The following is an 18,812-nucleotide window of genomic DNA, read 5'->3' on the forward strand; positions in this document are numbered from 1 at the left end:
TGATAGGAGATTCCAGACCAGAGGAAAGCAATATTGTTAATGTGTTTTGGATTTATTTCTTCTTCTGTGTTGTCCATGAATTTTAGCTGTAGTCCTGAACCAAGGTTATTCAGGCAGTTGTTCTGAGAATATCTTACTTTCAGATACCCTTATTCCTTAGATATTAGTCTAAGTCTGCTCCATGATCCCACGATTCTTACAGGTTTATACAATCACCTTCAGTATCCAAAACAACCTGTGTCATGAGTGCTCAAATGAAGAGTAGGTTTCAGATCTTTCTGTCCTACATGAGCATGCCAAAACTGCAACCATTGTTATGTGAATCTTGTTTTTCTTTACTGTTATATTCACTTTGAGTTTTTTATTATTTTTGGTTTTCCTGAACAATTTCTAGTACTGTGGATACAGACATAAACTTTAATTATTGGTATCTCAATGTTTTATTTTCTCTGGCAGAGAAATGAATAATCTTTCCAATGAGATTAAATCTGCCTACAATTATGGTATGCATTTTTTGAATACTTTTTTTCCCAGAAAGCTCAGGCACTTTAAATTTGTTGCTGAACATCTTGGTTGGTAAAATTTTAAAGATTTAGCTCTAGCTAAATAAATTCAGACAACTTTTCAGTCTGTGTTCTCATAGTTGTAAGGATTTCAATGTCATCAGATTTTCAGTGATATGTATTGAGAAACAGTATTTAAATGTTGTGTTTTAATTTTCATCAAAGATGCACAAACTGGAGGGACATCAGCGTATCATCAGGTGTTTTGTGAATGAAGCACTGTTCTGTTTGCATCTTGATGCAAGCTTTTTTTCCATATCTTCCTCAACTGACAAAAAAAATAGTCACTTTACACTCCTTCAATTTTGAGTTATGTTGGAGTAGCAATATACTGGTGATGTGTACTTGGACAATAATTAGGGATTTGATGTGACAATCACTCAAACACTGTCTGTGTCTCAGACAAAAATGTCTTTAGTAGTTTCTAATGATTAGATTTAATGGTCTGGGTATTGAAATGACAGCACTGAATATTTCAGGCAAGAAGAGGGTAAAGAATGGTGGAAACATGACCTTATTCATGCAGAAAGAGCAACAGCACATATTACTGACTCATTTCTCTTTCTGCTGAGAAGCCACATTATATAAGTGAGAAACACTCCTCAAACTGCTTTACCTATTCAGATGTGTGCACAAATGCATGTATGTGTTGCTTTCCGGGAAGCTGCGCCTGCCGCACGGCCGCCGGCCTGCGCTTGCGCCTTCCTCACCGCCGGGCCGCGCGCGGGACAGAGCGGCGGGGCCCCCGCGCTCTCCCGCCTTTTCCGCGCCCCGCGGGCGCCAAAGCGAAGGGCAGGGCTCGCTCGCGCTCGCTCTCTCCCTCTCCCCCGCCCGCCGCCGCCGCGCCGGGAGGCGGGGCCCCGGCCGCCGCGCCGGTCAATAGAGGCGCGGGGGCGGGCGGCGGCGAGCTGTGAGTGGCCAGCCGGGCGTTCTGGCGCCAACTTCGAAGGGAATATAAAGGGGCGGCGCGGAGACGCCGCGCTTTCGCTGCTGTCCGCCCCGTGCCAGCCGCCGTCACCATGCTGTCCGCCCGCGCCCCCCTCGCTGCCCGCCACGACCAGCCCCGCCTGTCGCCCATTAAGAGCTTGTCGCCGATGAAAAGCCTGGCGCTGAGCGACAAGGAGAACACGGTGAGCGCCCGCCCCCCGGCTCCCCGCCCGGGAGTGCGGCGGGCTCTCACCCTGCCGCTCTCCCCGCAGCCCCCCGTGCTCAGCAGCGCCCGCGTCCTGGCCAGCAAGGCGGCCCGCAGGATCCTCCAGGAGGGCGATGGGAAGCCGGTGAGTGCGCAACGCCCGGGCACCGCGCCCGCCCCTCTCCCCTTCTCCGGCGGCTGGCGCGGCCCCCGTCCCGCTGTGCCGGCCCCTACGGCCCGTCTCTCCCTTCCGCCCGCGCCGGGCGCTGCCCCGCGCCCCCCTCCCTCCCGGGGCTGCCCCGGGCCCGCTGCCCTCCCTCAGTTTCCCGCCAAGGCCCGGCGCCGCCCCGCCCCCGGCGCGGCCCGGCTGAGGCGAGCCCGACCCCGCTCCCCGCCGCTCCAGGTGCCGCCGGGCGACGAGGAGGAGCCGCTGCTGCGGGACAACCCCCGCCGGTTCGTCATCTTCCCCATCCAGTACCACGACATCTGGCAGATGTACAAGAAGGCCGAGGCCTCCTTCTGGACGGCGGAGGAGGTGAGGGGGCGGGCGGCCTCGGCCTGTGCCGGGGGGAGCCCCGGGCTCGGCAACGGGCCGCCTACCTGGAGCCCCCGCCTCTTCGTTTATATCGTCGCTGCTTCTGGTGACGTTTCAGGTGGACCTTTCCAAAGACCTCCAGCACTGGGAGTCCTTGAAGCCTGAGGAGAAGTACTTCATTTCTCATGTCCTTGCCTTCTTTGCTGCCAGCGATGGCATTGTCAACGAGAACCTGGTAAGTGTGTTTAAACAGTTCTCATAGATATGTCCCTCGAACGGGAGAATAACCAGGTAACTGCATGCTTGACACACTTGTTGCCTGATCTAGCTTGTTTGTTGGATCATGTGGCGTTACCTGTTGAGCTAATTGGCAAATTGGGGTTGCCTTTGTAGTCCAGAAGCTTGCCCAGTCCCCGTGTTGAACTGAGCATTGCTTTATGGCAATACTTGGCTGGCTTGGAGCCCTTCTTCTGTTGCCACCTTCTCGGCTCTCTTCTCCCTAATGGTGAATAAGTAAAACTAGTAAGCTTTGCCATTTCTCTTGGGATTTGGAGCTGTGAGGGGCTATTGCTCTTCATATTGTTGTTAAGAATACACATGTCTGGAATTAATCTGAAAGCGTATTCTGTAGGCTAAGCAAGAGCTGTTACAGCATCAATGCCTCGAACCTGCAAATTTGTTATACATGCTTGTGCAAACACTCATTTATTTCCTCTAGGTGGAGCGGTTCAGTCAAGAAGTACAAATTACAGAAGCTCGCTGTTTCTATGGCTTCCAGATCGCAATGGAAAATATACATTCAGAAATGTACAGTCTTCTTATTGACACCTACATTAAAGATTCTAAGGAGAGGTTTGTATTAGTTGATGATGAAAAATTCAAACCTCTTAAGTGTTGATATTTAAATGATGCGTGTCAGTCACTCCGACTTTAAGGTTAACTAGGATTTAAACTAGATTTATGTGAAATGCTACTGTTTCTAAAGAGCAGCTTTGCTTCAGAATACCTTTGTCCTCTGAAGTGTATCAGCAAGAGCTTATTAAAATAAGAGTGAAGCTGAAACCACTTTAATACTGAAAAATAAAGGAGTGAAACTGAAAGGTGGAGCAGTCAAATAAGGTGAGTGTATTAAATCATGGAGGATCCCTTCACCTATTAGAAAGCTATATAGAAAAAAATTTATAGTTTGCATAGCAAGATGAGTAAAATAAAGAAATGGGGTCTTGGAACTAAACACCAGTGTTCAGTTCTGGTGTTGTCTTATCAGACCAGTGCAGTGTTGGGTTAAATCTCATGTGGTGTTGCAGTGCAATTTGCAGTTTAGGTATACTTAATCGCTGCTACTTTGTAGAAAGCTGACTGTGTCATTTCTGTTCAGAGATTCCAGTAACGTAAATGTTTAAGGCAGAACTGCTAACATGAGAGCTCTGGTGCCTTGCCACTGGGAAGTGGAGGCTGGTGGTTCTGTGGTTTTGAAAGCCTTGTTCAAGTATTAACACTTGATGAAACTTCTTCTTGATACTGTTACAGGAATTCATGTGAACTGGTGTTAGTGTGATGTGTAGGTGATGAAAAGATAGTTGGCTATAAATACAGCTAGACTGGTGCAAATTATGATGGGGAAGGAGACTTAAATATCAGGATGAAGGTCCAGACCACTTCTAAGTGAACAAGGCCACCTATGACAGTGAATGCTTGTTGTACTAGTTTTGCTGATGTCCAATCCTGATGTGTTTTATCTTTCTCAGGGAATTTCTTTTTAATGCCATTGAAACGTTACCGTGTGTTAAAAAGAAGGCTGACTGGGCCATGCGCTGGATTGGGGACAGGAAGGCAACATATGGTGAGTACATAAATCTATTGGAAGAAAAGGGAAATTCCTTTCCTAAAAAACGGGGAAACCACCATTTCTGTAGACTTCACAGTTCACAGCGATTGTTGTTGTCACAGGGAGAGTACATGCTCTCCAGTGTAAGATACTAGTATAATTCTGGAGACGAAGACAACAATTTTTGTCTTGCAAATAAGCTAATGATATGAATCTTTACAAAATTGCTGTCATTTTGAATAATGGTAGCTCATGTAGTGATACGCATATGCCTGGCTATATGATCAAGTTGTAAATTGCTGTCACGTGTCCAAAACTGTACTGGCAGTCTGTCTCCAGCAGGCATAGAAGCACTTAGGTTGGAAAAGACCTTTGAGATCATGATGTCAAACTGTTAACCCAGGACTGCCAAGTCCATCACTAAACCATGTCCCTAAGCACTGCATCTACATGCTTTTTAAGCACTTCCAGGGATGGTGATTCCACCATCTCCCTGGACAGCCTGCTCCAATGATTAACCACCCTTTCAGTGAAGAATTTTTCCTAATATCCAATCCAAACCTCCCAGGCTCAGCTTGAGGCAGTTTCCTCTTGTCCTGTCACTAGTTATCTGGGAGAAGGGACTGACTCCCACCTACCCGCAGCCTCCTTTCAGGTGGTTGTAGAGAGTAGTAAGGTCACCCCTGAGCTGCTGGCTCTTTCAGGCTAAACAACCCTGGTTCCCTCAGCTGCTCCTCATAAGACTTGTTCATCGGTCCTTTCACAAGCCCTGTTGCCCGTCTCTGGACATGCTCCAGCCCTTCCAAGTCTCCCTTGCAGTGAGGGGCCCGAAGCTGAACACAGGATTCCAGGTGCAGCCTCACCAGTGCCCAGCACAGGGGGATGGTCACCTCCCTTGTCCTGCTGGCTGCACTGTTTTGGATACAAGCCGTGCAGTTGGAGGCTGTAACTCTATTGTCTTACTGTTTCTTGATGTCTCACTTAAAAGGAGAGATGAGATGGTACAGATCATTATTTCACTAGCATTAGAGCATTCATGGCCAAAGTTCCTTACTTAACCAGGCACTGATTTAAACCAGCTGCTAAAATGACTCATTTTCATCGTGCAGCCTTTGAAAAAGGGTGGTGTTGATGGATAACCTGGGGGAAGGAGTCTTGGCTTCAGCTACTTAGTAGCTACTCCAATTGGTTTTTACTTCCTCTCATGTTAAAAGGTCTGCTTCATGACTGAAAGCCTTTACTGCAATAGTTTTTAAGGACAGGCCTTAGCAGACTTGAGCAGAAACTTGCCTTGGAGAATGCAGTTTGCTGGCCTACTTGCAACTTCTGAGTATTAATCCTGTTAGGTTTTCTCTGTGATATTACTATCAATCTTTTCTTGACAGGAGAGCGTGTAGTAGCTTTTGCAGCAGTGGAAGGAATCTTCTTTTCTGGCTCTTTTGCATCAATTTTTTGGCTGAAGAAAAGAGGATTAATGCCTGGACTCACTTTTTCAAATGAACTAATCAGTAGAGATGAGGTATGAATCAAATTCTAGTGTTTAAGATTGTAATGTGCCACAGTAGGTAGAAGTAATGATACTTGGGTGCAGTCTATATTTTAACAGGAGTATGTGTAGAAACAGGCAGTCTGTAAAGCTCACTGAAGTGTTTAAGCATGTGTCATCGTGGATCTTGCAGGAGAGACTGAATGAATTTAGCGTTTTACTTTCTCTAAGGTAGGTTAAGGGTTCTCACCGACTCTTGCACTCGGTATACCTTGCCATTTGGAGCAAGTGCAACTAGTACTGGCTGAACTTGAGTATACCTCCTCCTGGTTAAGTAAAAAGTTGTCTGTAGGTAACACTAACATGACAAGTGCCAAGATAGCGCCATTTATTCTGTGCTACTGATTTGAGTGGCTCTTTTAAATCAGTGTTCCTGAAATAATTTTCTAAAACTTCTTTCTAGGGCTTGCACTGTGATTTTGCCTGCCTCATGTTCAAGCACTTGATACACAAACCATCAGAGGAGAGAGTAAAGGAAATAATCATGAACGCTGTTCTCATAGAACAGGTAATTGTCTGCTCCTTGTTTAGGAACTTGATAGCAATTAAGTAGAAAGCTGGGGAGCTGTTGGGTACAAAATTAATCTAGACAGTACAGAATGTGAATACCAGTTTCTGTATGTAAAGTGCTTCTATTATCTGCAGGAATTCTTGACGGAGGCACTGCCTGTAAAGCTGATTGGCATGAACTGCACTTTAATGAAACAGTACATAGAGTTTGTAGCAGACCGGCTTATGCTGGAACTGGGATTTAACAAGGTAAGACCAATACGCTGAATCTTTCATGGGGAAAAGATAATTACTTCGTCCAGAAACCCACATCCTGAAATGGCTGCAGCAGTATTGGTATAACTTGTAAAAACATTTAGCGGTCCTGCTGCTCGATCCTCTTTGGAGACCCACAGAAAGAAAAGCTAAAGGATACTATGGAAAAACCGCTATGCAAGAGTCACTGTGCTTGTGTACTGCAGCTAAGAGACGGGAATGAATGCAATAAAAAAGGCCTGGGGCACAGATTTTTGTTGGCTATGTAGTAAGCCTGCTGATGTCATTGGAGATCAGCTGGAAGGAGTCTTAATGCTCTCGCATATTCAAGATGTGTGTACCTGTAGTGTAACCTGAATTGCCTTTGCATTTCAGATTTACAAAGCAGAGAATCCTTTTGACTTCATGGAAAACATCTCTCTGGAAGGCAAGACCAATTTCTTTGAGAAGAGAGTAGGCGAGTATCAGAGAATGGGAGTTATGTCGAAGTCCACAGACAACTCTTTCACCCTGGATGCAGACTTCTAAATGAACTGAGACCATATAAGTTAGTGTGTGCTCCCCTGTTTATAGGGAAATGTTAAATGTATTGAGTCACAGTGTGACTTGATTGCTGTACTGAAATCCCACTCCTAAAGTGTGGTGATGTTGGTACTTTTCAGGAGGCTAGTGTAGCTCCAGCAGTAAAATACCTTTTTACTAGGCTTTGCCAATGATAATTCATAGAATGTTTAGATGTGTCTCTTATAACTTATGCTACTCCATTTTGTTGAAGATAAGGGCACCTTCTGCAAGACAGGAGGTTATGGGCAGCGACCACTAGCTTCTGCTGTTTTTCCCACAGAAAAAGGAGCAGCTGAGCAATTCTAGTTTTAAATTTGCTGAATACTCTGTAGAAAACTCTGGAGGCAACTACATGACCTCCCTGCTTTCTTAGCAGGTTTTAAGTTTACCTTTTTCACTATTGTTTTAATAGTTTGTACATAAACCTGGCACTTTACTGTTGAAAATAAACTCTTGTAATATTTGAGAACAGTAAAATGCAAGTCTAAATCTTTAGACTTTTGCAACCTAACCTTTTATGACTTGTGCTTCTTTCTGGGTATGTAACTTAAAAATGGTGCTGCGAATCAAACTACAAAGGAACAGGAAGAAACATGGTATGAAAGGTGAAGAACTTAGTGAGTTGGATATCTTGGCTGCTGAGAAATAACATGTACCTGGTTTCTGGACTGAATTTTTTCCTTATCTGGGAACAGTATTTCATATAATAAAGAGCTGTTTGAATTGAGGGTTGTACTGGCTTCAGTGCTGCAATGGATAAAGCTGTGTGATAATTTCCTTCTGAATTGCAAGCAAATGTAAGTTTTGTGGGAAGTAACTGTGTAGTCATGTGGTTAGTAGATGTCAAGTGAAATTGTTGTACTTGGCTTTAACTTTAAGATTGACTGTATCAAATGGATGGTGGTTTAGGGTAAATTCAGCTAATTCAGGCTCAGTATTAGCTTCCGCATCATGCAGTTAGGGTTTGGTTTTAATACATAACGGTAGTGAAAACAAAGTACATCTTTATGACATTGTTACTCCATGCTAAACATGGAGCAGCAGGAATGGGTATGCTTAATATAACTTTGGTAAGGGCATATGGTCAGTGAAGGAGTTACCTGTGGTCTTGGGTTAGTTTCCTGCAAATTATCTGCAGTGAGGTAAAATAACAATGGGATAGACTGAAATTAGCTATTGCTTTGATGTACAAAAAGGAGTTTATTCCATCTAACACCTAACAAAGACTGTCCTGCAAGTCTGCCCTTCTTCCTCAAGTGTAGCTGGTATGGAAAATAAACTTTACAGAACTCAAAGCATTTCCTTGAAAGGAAAGAATACTGGGGTTTACTGCTTCCTGCTAAAGTGCTCCCTCTGAAGTATAGCGTATATATAGTGCTGCTTTGGGAGATGCTGCCTTCGTATAGAATTAACCCTCTTGCTGGTTTTTGCTCCTTCGCTCTTGATTGCACTGAAGGTGGTGTGTGACTGTTCTTCCCTTGGGTGTCTCAAGCTAGGAGGATGTGCAAGTTTCCAAGGCTGTCCTTGGGAGAGAAATGTAAATAATTGGAAAATCCCAAGGTTCAAAGTCTGGAATTCAAAGTAGAAGATATAAGACTGTTAACAGATGGTGCTCTAATGCCCCTGCAGCACTGCTGGCGGTGATTGCAGTGGTCAGAGATGAATATTGGGAACTGGAACAGGGATGTGTTAAGTTGGGATAGCCAGACAGCTTTTTGAAACAATGAAATGTAATGCTTGTTTTTAGTTAGGCAGGATTCTGGCTAAATACCAGCTGCAGCAAATGGGGCTTTGTGCTTTTTCTTGGCTTCTCTTGGCCGTCAAAGCTTTGATCAAACTAAGTCTGGTGTGAGGTGTGGCGTAAGGCTATGTTTAGAGCATAAGTGAGACTAATAATGTACTGAGGTCACTTTGGATCCAAGTATAACATAGCGGTGTTAATTTATATTAAAGTATGTTAATTTATGTACTTAACATAGAAAAAGGGTAACACTTCTCTAATGTAAGAGTAGGATATAGCTATATTGCAGCGCTCTCTTCCCACTAGATCCTTAGTATGTGCCGAGGATCAATACATGAGAATTATTAGGGCAGAAAGCTTTAATTTGTTCTCCTTAATTTTTGGAGATATGAACTGGAACTCTGTCTTCAACATAATATAAAGAACTGCTCGGAATGGATTTGACATGGCAGAGTAATCATTTGTAATGGCAGGTAGGAAGAATGTCCCTTTTAGCCAAGCATTGCTCTTACAGGGTAATAGATACTGTAGACATGGACACATTAGAGATAGATTAGATGGGAATTAGAAGCGATTCAAGAGCGTAAGACTTGCTGTGGCTGGTATTAATCTTATCCTGGTGCCACTGATGTCTAAATGCCTACTTAGTTTTTGTTTATGTACTTGCTGTAATGCAAATTGGTTTTTAACATAGTCTGGAGAGAAGCTATGCATCTGGTCCCACCTATTTTAATTTTCAGTTCTCAAAAAGATTTAAATGTCTTGCTTAGGTCATGTCCAAATCTTGATAAAATGCTTTACTGAAAACAGATTACTTTCCAATTCAGCTGAGATGCCTGTTGCTTTGACACTTGATCCTCTTAAGCATTGAGGAGATAACAATCTCTTATTTCTTTCCAATAAACTACTACTTGGAAAAATAAGTTTCAGTAAAAATAACTGACCCTTTGGAATATGTTTTGGAATGGAGTATGGAGAAGCAGGAGAGATTTGAAGCAAAGTAATGAAAGTACTGTTTTTTTTATCCGTGTATGAATTGGAACAGCTGTCTAGTAGGGGTTCTGGCAGAGTAATTGCCGCAAGTGAAAAGCGATTAAGCTAGTAGAGGAAAAAAAATACTGCGGGATAAGTAAAACCGGATATATTTGGTGGTGCAATACTCTGATGTCTGTTGTTAATTTATACAGAGCTGATCCCTAGCTCTCCCCTGTGTGCTTTATTGCTGTTAAAATTAATGGCTTTTAATAGCACCAGATAAAATGGAAGAACGGTAACCTTGAGCATAGTTCCTGTTATATTTATTTCCTATTGTAGCTTTAAAAATATAATTGCATGGGTTCAGGAAAGAAAGCTTCTGTAACTCTTAATTGACACATTTTCACTTCAGGTTGTGTCAAATGTTGAAAGCCTTAGACGATGTGGAGGAGTAAGAGTATCAAGCTAGTGTCAGCCTCATCCTCAGGAAGCAACTGCAACAGTGTAATGACAAAAAGAAAATCCCCAGATTTCTCAGATTCCCTGGAGTGATTACAGCAATTTGTGCCCAGAAGAGGTCAGCCAGCCAGCCTGCACATCTGAAGGCAGATGTGGTGGGTTGACCCTGGGTGGATGCCAGCTACCCACCACACTGTTCCATCACTCCCCTCAGCTGGACAGGGGAGAGGAAGTAAAATCAAGGGCTTGTGAGTCAAGAAAAAAGGATAGGGAGAGACCAGTTATGGGCCACAGACTTGAATTGGGGAAAATAATTTATTACCAATGACATCAGAGTAGGAATGAGAAATAAACCCAAATCTTGAAACGGTTTCCCCCAGCCTCTCCCTTCTTCCCAGGTTAAACTTCACTCCTGCTTTTTCTTTCCCTCCTCCCCTGTCAGCAGCGCAGGGTGATGGGGCGTGGGGTTTGCGGTCAGTTCATAGCACGTTTCTGCTGCTTCTTCCTCCTTGGAGAGGTGTTCCTCACTCTGCCCCTGCTCTGGTGTGGAGTCCTCCGTGGGCTGCAGGGGCACAGCCTGCCTCATTGTGGTCCGCCACAGGCTGCAGGGGAATCTGCTCTGGTGCCTGGAGCACCTCCTGCCCCTCCTTCACTGACCTGGGTGCCTGCAGTTGCTGCTCTCACACAGTCTCACTCCTCTCCCAGCTGCAATTGCAGTTGCACAGTAACCTTTCCCCCCTTCTTAACTGTGTTATCGCAGAGGTGCTGTTGTGATGGGCTCATCCTTGGTGCTGGCTCTGTTGGACATGGGGGAGCTTCTGGCAGCTTCTCACAGAAGCCACCCCTTTGCCCCCCCTGCTACCAGCATCTTGCCACGCAAACCCACTGCAGTGTATTAACAGCGGTGTGGTCCCTGAAAGGTAACTGCTTCCTCTGCACCAGTCAATAATCAGAAACTTTGCCTGGCAGAAAGCAGCAGTTGTGCTTGTTCAAAGCCTGCTTTTCACAGGTGACCGTGGCTTGTTTTATTTCAAGCTGTTGATTACCTCTTGGTGCTTTGGCCTTTTTTTTTTTTTTTTTTTTTTTGGTGCATAGTGACTTATGCAAACTAAAAGCTTGCTTCAGGAAGGATTTGAGAGTTATGGAGAGTTAAATCTTGAGTTCTGTTTGCTGATGGAGAGCTAGTTTTTTGTTAGGAATTCATCCCTTGGGAGCGTGCCTGAGATGCTGTGATCTTCACAGCACAGTTGTTTGGTTTCTGCTGTAGAACAGTCTTTATGTGAAGAATAGCTGAAAGATTAAGCTAACAGGGGGAAAAAAAAAATCCTGTCTGCTATGTGTCAGATAGTGGTTTTAACTTCTGAAGTTATGCCCAATTGATCTTTGGAGCAATGGTAATAATGCTACTTCCTGAGCCTGCAGAGAAATGGGGGGCAGGAAAATTTTTATCCCTTTAGAGTGTATCACGGACTTCAGTGATGAGCTCTTATTGATGTTGATAAGCAGAGAAATGGTGGTGGCTGGGTATCTACCCTTAGAGATAGCTGTGGGACTCTGAGCGGTATGAAGAAGGAATACCGCTTTTCATTCCCACAGCTGGATGTTACTGGTGCTCTTCTGGGTATCAGCTGAGAAACCTATGTTGCCATCGTGATCCAGAGGTAAGGCTAAGCAGATCCCCAGGGCATTGACTGGCCACCAGAGCTGTGCCTTTGGATCCTGACTTTAGTTTTCTCCCACACCACATTGTGCTTTGGAATCTGCTGGAGAATCGAGGTTGAAGGGTGAGCGCTTCCTGCTCCAGAAGAATGAGTTGTGTTAAAAGTTCTTGCTGTGAATGCTTATTATTTTTCTGCAAGTACAAATCCTGAAATGCATCAGGGGTGAAGGAAGCTAATACCTTTTCTCTTCCCTGCTGTTAATAATTTTTTTTCAAACTTCAAATATATAAAGAAATATATTTTAGTGGCACAGCTCTGCAATTTTTTTGGATAACCAAACCCCTCTTCTTTTTCCTTGGTTATAATACAGTGTATAATCTTGCCACAGGCAATGTTGCTTTGTTCATCGGATGAAGATTGCAGTGAATTACTAGGAGATGCTGAAGTCATATGGCACTTGGGAGCATTTGTCTGATGCTGAACATGTGTGTGGAGGTTTTTGTTTTGGCCTAAGGGTGAGGACTCTGGTGTTGGATACACAATGGTGCTTCTGAGATACAGACTGGGGAAAAATCCATGCTAGGCTAGTTTCTGCTACCAGTTACCAGTAAGTAACTGGTATTTTCCCAGTATTGTAGGATTTATCTTAAAGTAGGGGGGAGTCTGTGGTTCTTAGGTGTCCAAACCTTGGAAGTGCTGAGCTTCCAAAAAAGTTGAGCTGTGTTTTAGTTCTCTTTGGGGTTAGGGCATGCTGCTAGTCCTGTTACAGCCTCTTGTATTGCAAAGTGCTGCTGATACAATCCAGGGTGGCTTGTGCAGTCTTTGCTCCCCCTTGGATCAGGCCTAGCAGTGTGGTAGACTTTATTTTTGGATTGTCAGTTAACTAAGCCAGGCATCCAAATGAGTTGCAGGGAAACAGCTAGTCTGCTAAAGCAGTCATTTAAAGACTGAGGTGCTTGACCCCAAAGGAAGGTGCTTGCAGGTATTTTTTGCAGATGGACTAATATTTAGGGAAACCAGTTCTTGCAGTGTAAGTATGTCCTGGAGAAAGTGTACCTCCAGGCAGATCCATGGCTGCAAAGGTGCTGCTTGGGCTAGAGCACCAGGGAAGGATGGTGGAGTGACTCTCTTCCATTCAACTCAAAGTCCCACATGATGCTCAGCTGCATCTTTGACCACTTACACATCATTTTATTTCATATTTTGCTGGCTGCCTCTGATGCCTGTAGCCACATTGCCAGGTATTTCTCCTACCCTCCTAGGCTGGGAGCTGCCTACCTCGCTTGTCCTTTTAGTCAGCTGTTGGAATCCAGCTCCTGAGATGCTCTCCCAGGTGTTACCCCAAAGATCTAGCTCAGAGGCAGTTGCAAGCTGATGTAGATCTGAGTCAGGCAACAGCAAACACCAAGTCCAGCTTTGCCGGTGTCGTCTAGCATCCTTCTGCAGCCCTGGGTGCTGCCCTACTGCCAGGGACTGCAGCCAGTCTGCCTTGTGACCAGTGTTGGCCAAAGCTTTCCTGCTTCCCTTTGGAAGATACCTCATTAAAATGAAAATATTTTATCAGAATTTATCTCCGAAATACTCAACTGGCAAAATCCTGATGTGATTCAGAATCAAGATGAAATGTTTGGCTTCAGCAGTGTTTCTTGTGGTGACTTTATCACTTCCTTTGAACTCCTTTATCTAATCATTTTGTTTTGATGTGATCTAGGAGTTTTCAGTAAGTGTGTTTCTGTCAGTGCTTCAGAATTGTTCTCCATCCTCTTGGCCCTGGATGTCTGCTCTGAGAGACGTTGGAATGTGTTTTCCCAGTTCAGGATACAAATAAACAGCAGTCACAGAAGCTGCCCACTTTAGCTTAATCTCAGTTCCGTAAATAGCAGAGAACATGCTGACAGCTGGATTTGCATAGGTCTCTGTCTCTCCTTGGTATTTAATGGAATGATTTATCTCTTCCTTCAATTTTATTTTGAGGGTGATGCTAACATGACCACCCCCCCGCCCCAAAGGAAACCCCAAACTCCTACAATTTCTCTGCTTTAAAAGTTAACACTGAGCAGAGACTTGGCAGGGAAGCTGTGGAGCAATGAGCAGTCATCAGAGGAACATGAGAAGCAGGGTTTTGACACAGGGAGCGGATTTGAAAGGAACATTCCAGAGCAGAGCAATGTTAGCTGGGCCAGTGTTCAGTGCCTGCTGCGGCTGTGCAATTCTGTGATGCTGCTTAATGCAATCTCAGCTATAAGGAGGACTAAAATCTAATTCACTCCTAAAAGGAATAGAAATATTAATTGTATATTGGATTCTATAATAACTTTAAGCAGAATGCACTGTAGGTTCATCGAAGGCCTAGGAAGAACTTAGCTGTTTCAATTACTGCTTCTGAAAATTGTATCTCATTCTATTGATGAAACTGTTATGGTTGCTCTTGATAATACTGTAAATATCTGCAGATATACAGGCTTTGGAAAAGTTACTCTGATCTGGGTTTATTGCCATGTGTGAACTAAGACTAGCAAACACTGAAAAACCTAACAGGATTATTTTTAATACATGTTTCCATAACGTGGTTATCCCTTGTCAAAATGAAAAGCTATTTACTATGCTAAATAGGCTAATTTTATGATAAGTTTTTAATCTTGCCACCTTTCCATTATTTAGCTGTGATACTGCATTTCACACTACTAAACCCTTGGGATTATATGTGAAATAGCAGGGTGACTGGGTTGCATTTAAATTAATTAAAGCAAAAACGTTTCAAATAAAATGTTAAATATTGCTGCATATATATCCAAGAAGCAGATGTGATTTCACCACTTATATCCCCAAATAACACATGCAAATCCAGACTAAGACACATCTAAATATGCCTATAAACTCAAGTGCAGCTCTTCAGGCTCCCCAGGGGGGAGTGAATTTTATGTGGCTTGGGGAAAGTTGTTCACCACGATGGAATAATTTTGCTTGAAGGAATCGTTTAGGAATGGGCTTTCAAAAAACAGTTGTCACGTGGCTGGTCCCAGTGGCTGTGCAGGGGCTGGCTGGCAGGGTGCTGCTGTGCCCCTTGGGGTGGCACAGGTGGTCCTGGAGGAGCTCTGCAGGCAGAAGGGTGCTCCCATCACCTGCCATCCCCTCCTGCCTGGGCACACAGGCTTCTCTGCCACGGCAGGTAGTCGGAAAGTTTATTTTGCAGTAATTTGTGCTGAGTCGCATGTTACCTATTGCAAGCACTATCTCGAGCTGTCACCAGGGGGGCTCCTTGGTGAAGAAAGCAACAGCTGCTCCAGCAGCCCAGGTGACAGTGCCGAGTACCGGCTGTTTATCATGTCCCAGGTGACTGTCACACCGGGGAGGGGGGAACGTGGGCTGCTGGGGCTTTCTGTCCCTCTGTGAATAGAAGTACGGTCCGTGCGTGTTTGCTTAGAGTGCAGGGCAAGAGATTACACGTGCAAATCCTGCTTGAGATTTTTAGCAGTCTCGCTCCTCCAGTGTGGGTGCTTCTCTTGTACCTCACAGACACGGGACTACATGGAAGTATGTCACACGTGCTTAATTCACTGTGCAACATGACAGTTGAGGATGGGAATCGTTTTCTAGTAGATGTGCCATGTGTTTTAGTGAATGCCAGAACTCTGTTACCCATTCTTGCACCCACTGTGCCAGGTGCCCTTTCTGGACTGTAGCGAGCTCTTCTTTTGGGATGCTGGGACCGTAGCAAAAAAGCAGTACAGCTCCTGTAGAGCAGGACTTCTCAGGATGCAGCCACAAGTGCTGTCAGCAGGGAGAGGTCCTGATGTCTGTTAATCTTGACTTCTTCCCTCAGGAATCAGGGTCATGTCTCTCCTTCCAGCCTCCAGTGGATAAAAGCAATCAAAGTAGGAAGGTAGATTTCATGGGGTGGATGGGAAGGTGTGATAAGAAGAAAACAGAGAGGGGCTCTTCATTTTGTCCTGCAAATTACCTAACTGGGGCTGTTCTCAGCTCGGGGTAGTGTCAGTCCAGGAGTAATTTGTATCAGGTGCAATCACACAGTGAATTGAGGGTGAGGTGCTAATGGTGGGTTCAGTAGGTCAGAACACTGGTGCATGCCTTCCCCCTGCTCCTGAACAAAGCACTGGATGATATTTAACCCAGGTGGAAGGCAGGTGCATCCAGCTTGCTGAGAAAACCACATATTGCTGTGCTGGTTATTCATTTAAAATGGATTGTATATAAACGGAGGTGATGTATCTTCTGAACAACTGCAGTGGGTTCCCTACAGTGTGGCTACCTGGGTAGCTTTGAGGACCAAGCCTGTGTTCATACAGGTGCTGGCCCCGGGGTGATGCTGGAGATGTGGCTGCTAGCTGGGGATGGAGCTGGCTGCAGCGTGGTGCCCAGCCTCGGCTGTCACTGCTGCAGCCCCGCCACACAGCACAGCAGCATCTGCCTCTGAATGTGGCTTGTACCTGCACCTGCCTAGTAAAAGCTCTCCAGCAGCCAGCAAGAATGTCTCACAGCTCCCGCAAACATCTGGCTGTGAAAACTCAGGAGGAGTTTCCCATGGGTTAGGTGAGCCTTTTGACCAGTTTTATTTGTAGTCAGTTGTGCCTTCCTCATAGCATATTAAAAACATAAAAGGTTGTCCTGGTTTCGGCTGGAATGGAGTTAATTTTCTTCCTAGTATTGTGTTTTGGATTTAGTACGAGAATAATGATAACAAGCTGATGAAAACATCACTTAGCTGTTGCCAAGTTGTTGCTTGCTCTAAGTCAAGGACTTCTCAGTTCCCCGTGCTTTGCCAGTGAGCGGGTGCGCAAGAAGCCGGGAGGGAGCAGAGCCAGGACAGCTGACCCGAACCGGCCAAAGGGATATTCCATACCATAGAGCGTCACGCTCAGTATATAAACTGGGGAGAGCTGCCTGGTTTGCCCAGGAGTTGGCTGGGGCCAGGTGATCACTGCTCGGGGACTGGCTGGGCATCAAGTCAGCAAGTGGTGAGCAATTTTACTGTGCATCACTTACCTGTCTTGGGCTTTAGCTCTTTCTTTCTTTTTTGTTGTTTCCCTTTTCATTTCTACTACTATTATTATATCACTATTATTATATTTTATTTCAATTCAATTATTAAACTGTTCTTATCTCAAACCATGGGGTTTACCTTTTTTCAGGTTCCCAGTGGGTGAGCGAGCAGCTGCCACGTAGTTGCCAGATGGGGTTAAACCACAACAAAAAAGGTTTATCTCGCATCCTGCACATGCAAACTGGGCAGAATCAAACTAAAAGTGTCATGGTAACAGGCTGAAGCAATACAGTCTGCAGTGCTGCAGGTGCTGCGCCTACGGCTGCCCTAGGTAATCACTGTGCTTTGTTGACAAAGCATGGGGTTGTGAGTCTCACTCTAAATATTTGCCAGAAAGTTTGCTTGGGAATGGTGAATGTTATGACACAGGACAGCTAAAAATAGAGCACTTACTGGTAATTTTTCGGTCTTCGGTTTCGCAGTGTGAGATGTGATTTTTTCAGAAGAGCTGTACATCTGTGCTTCCTCCCCCCCCCAATTCAATCACAGCATCTTTGCAAATCAGGCCTTTTGTGCCTCCCAAAATCAAGTTCTTAAATAAAATAGAAGCCAGAGCAATGGAAAAAAATAAATTTCGATGCCATATAGCAAGGGTACTATTATAGGGGCTGTTATCCTCCGTGCTTCCTTTTAGAGTTCACTGAAGGGAGATTGGAAAAGATGTCTCACCTTTGTGTAGGACTCGGGAGCCAGGTTCCCAGGCTTTTCAAGTTGTTTGTGCCGAAGAGAGACAAGAGACTCATCAAGAGGAATGAGTGGGTTACAGTGAACCACAGATAACTTGATCCTGCCCTTGTTGAAGTGAACGGCACAACTCTATTGTCTGTAAGGAGGGTGAGAGCAAGCTGTGAGGCTCTTGCAAACCCTACCCTAATTAATTAACCGCCGCCCTAAAATTTCCCAGGTGATGCTCTGTTGCATGCTGCAGGAGCCCACTTGGTCCTTAGGCTTTGCAAATCCTTTTCGAGACCTCTTGAGGTGAGTTAAAAACATAACTTTTTTTTTTTTGTTTTGTGTAAGAAAAGCCTTTTTTGCTTTGAGAACTCTGAGAGCCTTGTGGTGAGGAGACTGCTTCTCGCTTCGTGCTGGAGGCTCTGCTGAGGCAGAGGAGAGGCTCTGCATCATTTTACTGTGGGCTGGTGTGGGCCAGCCTCTCCTCCTGTCCATCTGTTTATCATGAATATAATAATAATGGCCTGGGGACAAGGGCCCTGTTCTCACGGGGAAGGGTCAGGCTTTGAGCTGGAAAGGGGTGTTGCACCCTTAGATTTTTCTACTGGAAACTTCAGTTCCTCAGAGCCAGGAGCCAAGAGAGCGGTGAGGAACTTCAGGCAATTTAAGGCTTAAGGACATCTGCCTGGATGGGCGTAGGATGCAGGTTTAGGAGATGCAGGAGTGTGCAGCAACAGCTGGTCTCATGTGCTGAGCTGAAGGTGTGTAGAGTTGCTCCATCTTCAGATGCGTGTCCCACCTGGCCAGGCATGTTACACGGGCTGCCCTGCATGTGCCGGTTACCCGTGGGGGGCTGGAGATTATCCCCTGTGTCTGCAGGAGGCTCTTGCTGGATGGTTGGGGGAACAGGGACAGCAGTGGTCTGGGACATGAGACTCATTGTTCAAAACAGTAAGTAGTGTGTTTTGTGGGACGTTCTGCAACCATAGCACTGGCTTTGGGCGATCCTTTGCTCCTGAGGTCTGGGTCTCCAGATCTATGCTTCAACATGATACTAACTTGCAGGAAAATTTGAGCTTATGGGTCAAACGAGCAAGACTTTCTGAACTCCTGACACTGTAAGAGTGATTTGGAGGATATGGACTTCTAATTCAGGCCGGACTAGCAATAGTCTATCTGGCCATGTAGGATAACCTTACTGGAAGCATGTATGGGTGGGGAGTTAATCTGCCTCTTCCATGTGAGGTAAGGATGGATGTTTTATTGCTGTCTTTCAGGCAGTGGAGATCGCAGTAACAGCCGCCATCCC

At 45.1% G+C, this 18,812-nt stretch overlaps 1 protein-coding gene across 1 annotated transcript; it reads left to right on the plus strand.

Annotated features, from left to right (window-relative positions):
• The first annotated feature begins 1,417 nt into the window (after positions 1-1,417).
• Positions 1,418-7,660, plus strand: RRM2 (ribonucleotide reductase regulatory subunit M2). Its single transcript, XM_080387870.1, has 10 exons — positions 1,418-1,693; positions 1,763-1,840; positions 2,099-2,230; positions 2,349-2,465; positions 2,949-3,082; positions 3,979-4,073; positions 5,444-5,577; positions 6,008-6,112; positions 6,250-6,363; positions 6,745-7,660. Exons 1-10 carry the CDS (start codon positions 1,583-1,585, stop codon positions 6,895-6,897), a joined length of 1,173 nt encoding a protein of 390 aa, XP_080243996.1. The 5' UTR covers positions 1,418-1,582; the 3' UTR covers positions 6,898-7,660.
• The last annotated feature ends 11,152 nt before the right edge of the window (positions 7,661-18,812 follow it).

This window comes from Falco punctatus, assembly GCF_963210335.1.
Source record: "Falco punctatus genome assembly, chromosome: 5".
Lineage (NCBI taxonomy): Eukaryota > Metazoa > Chordata > Aves > Falconiformes > Falconidae > Falco > Falco punctatus.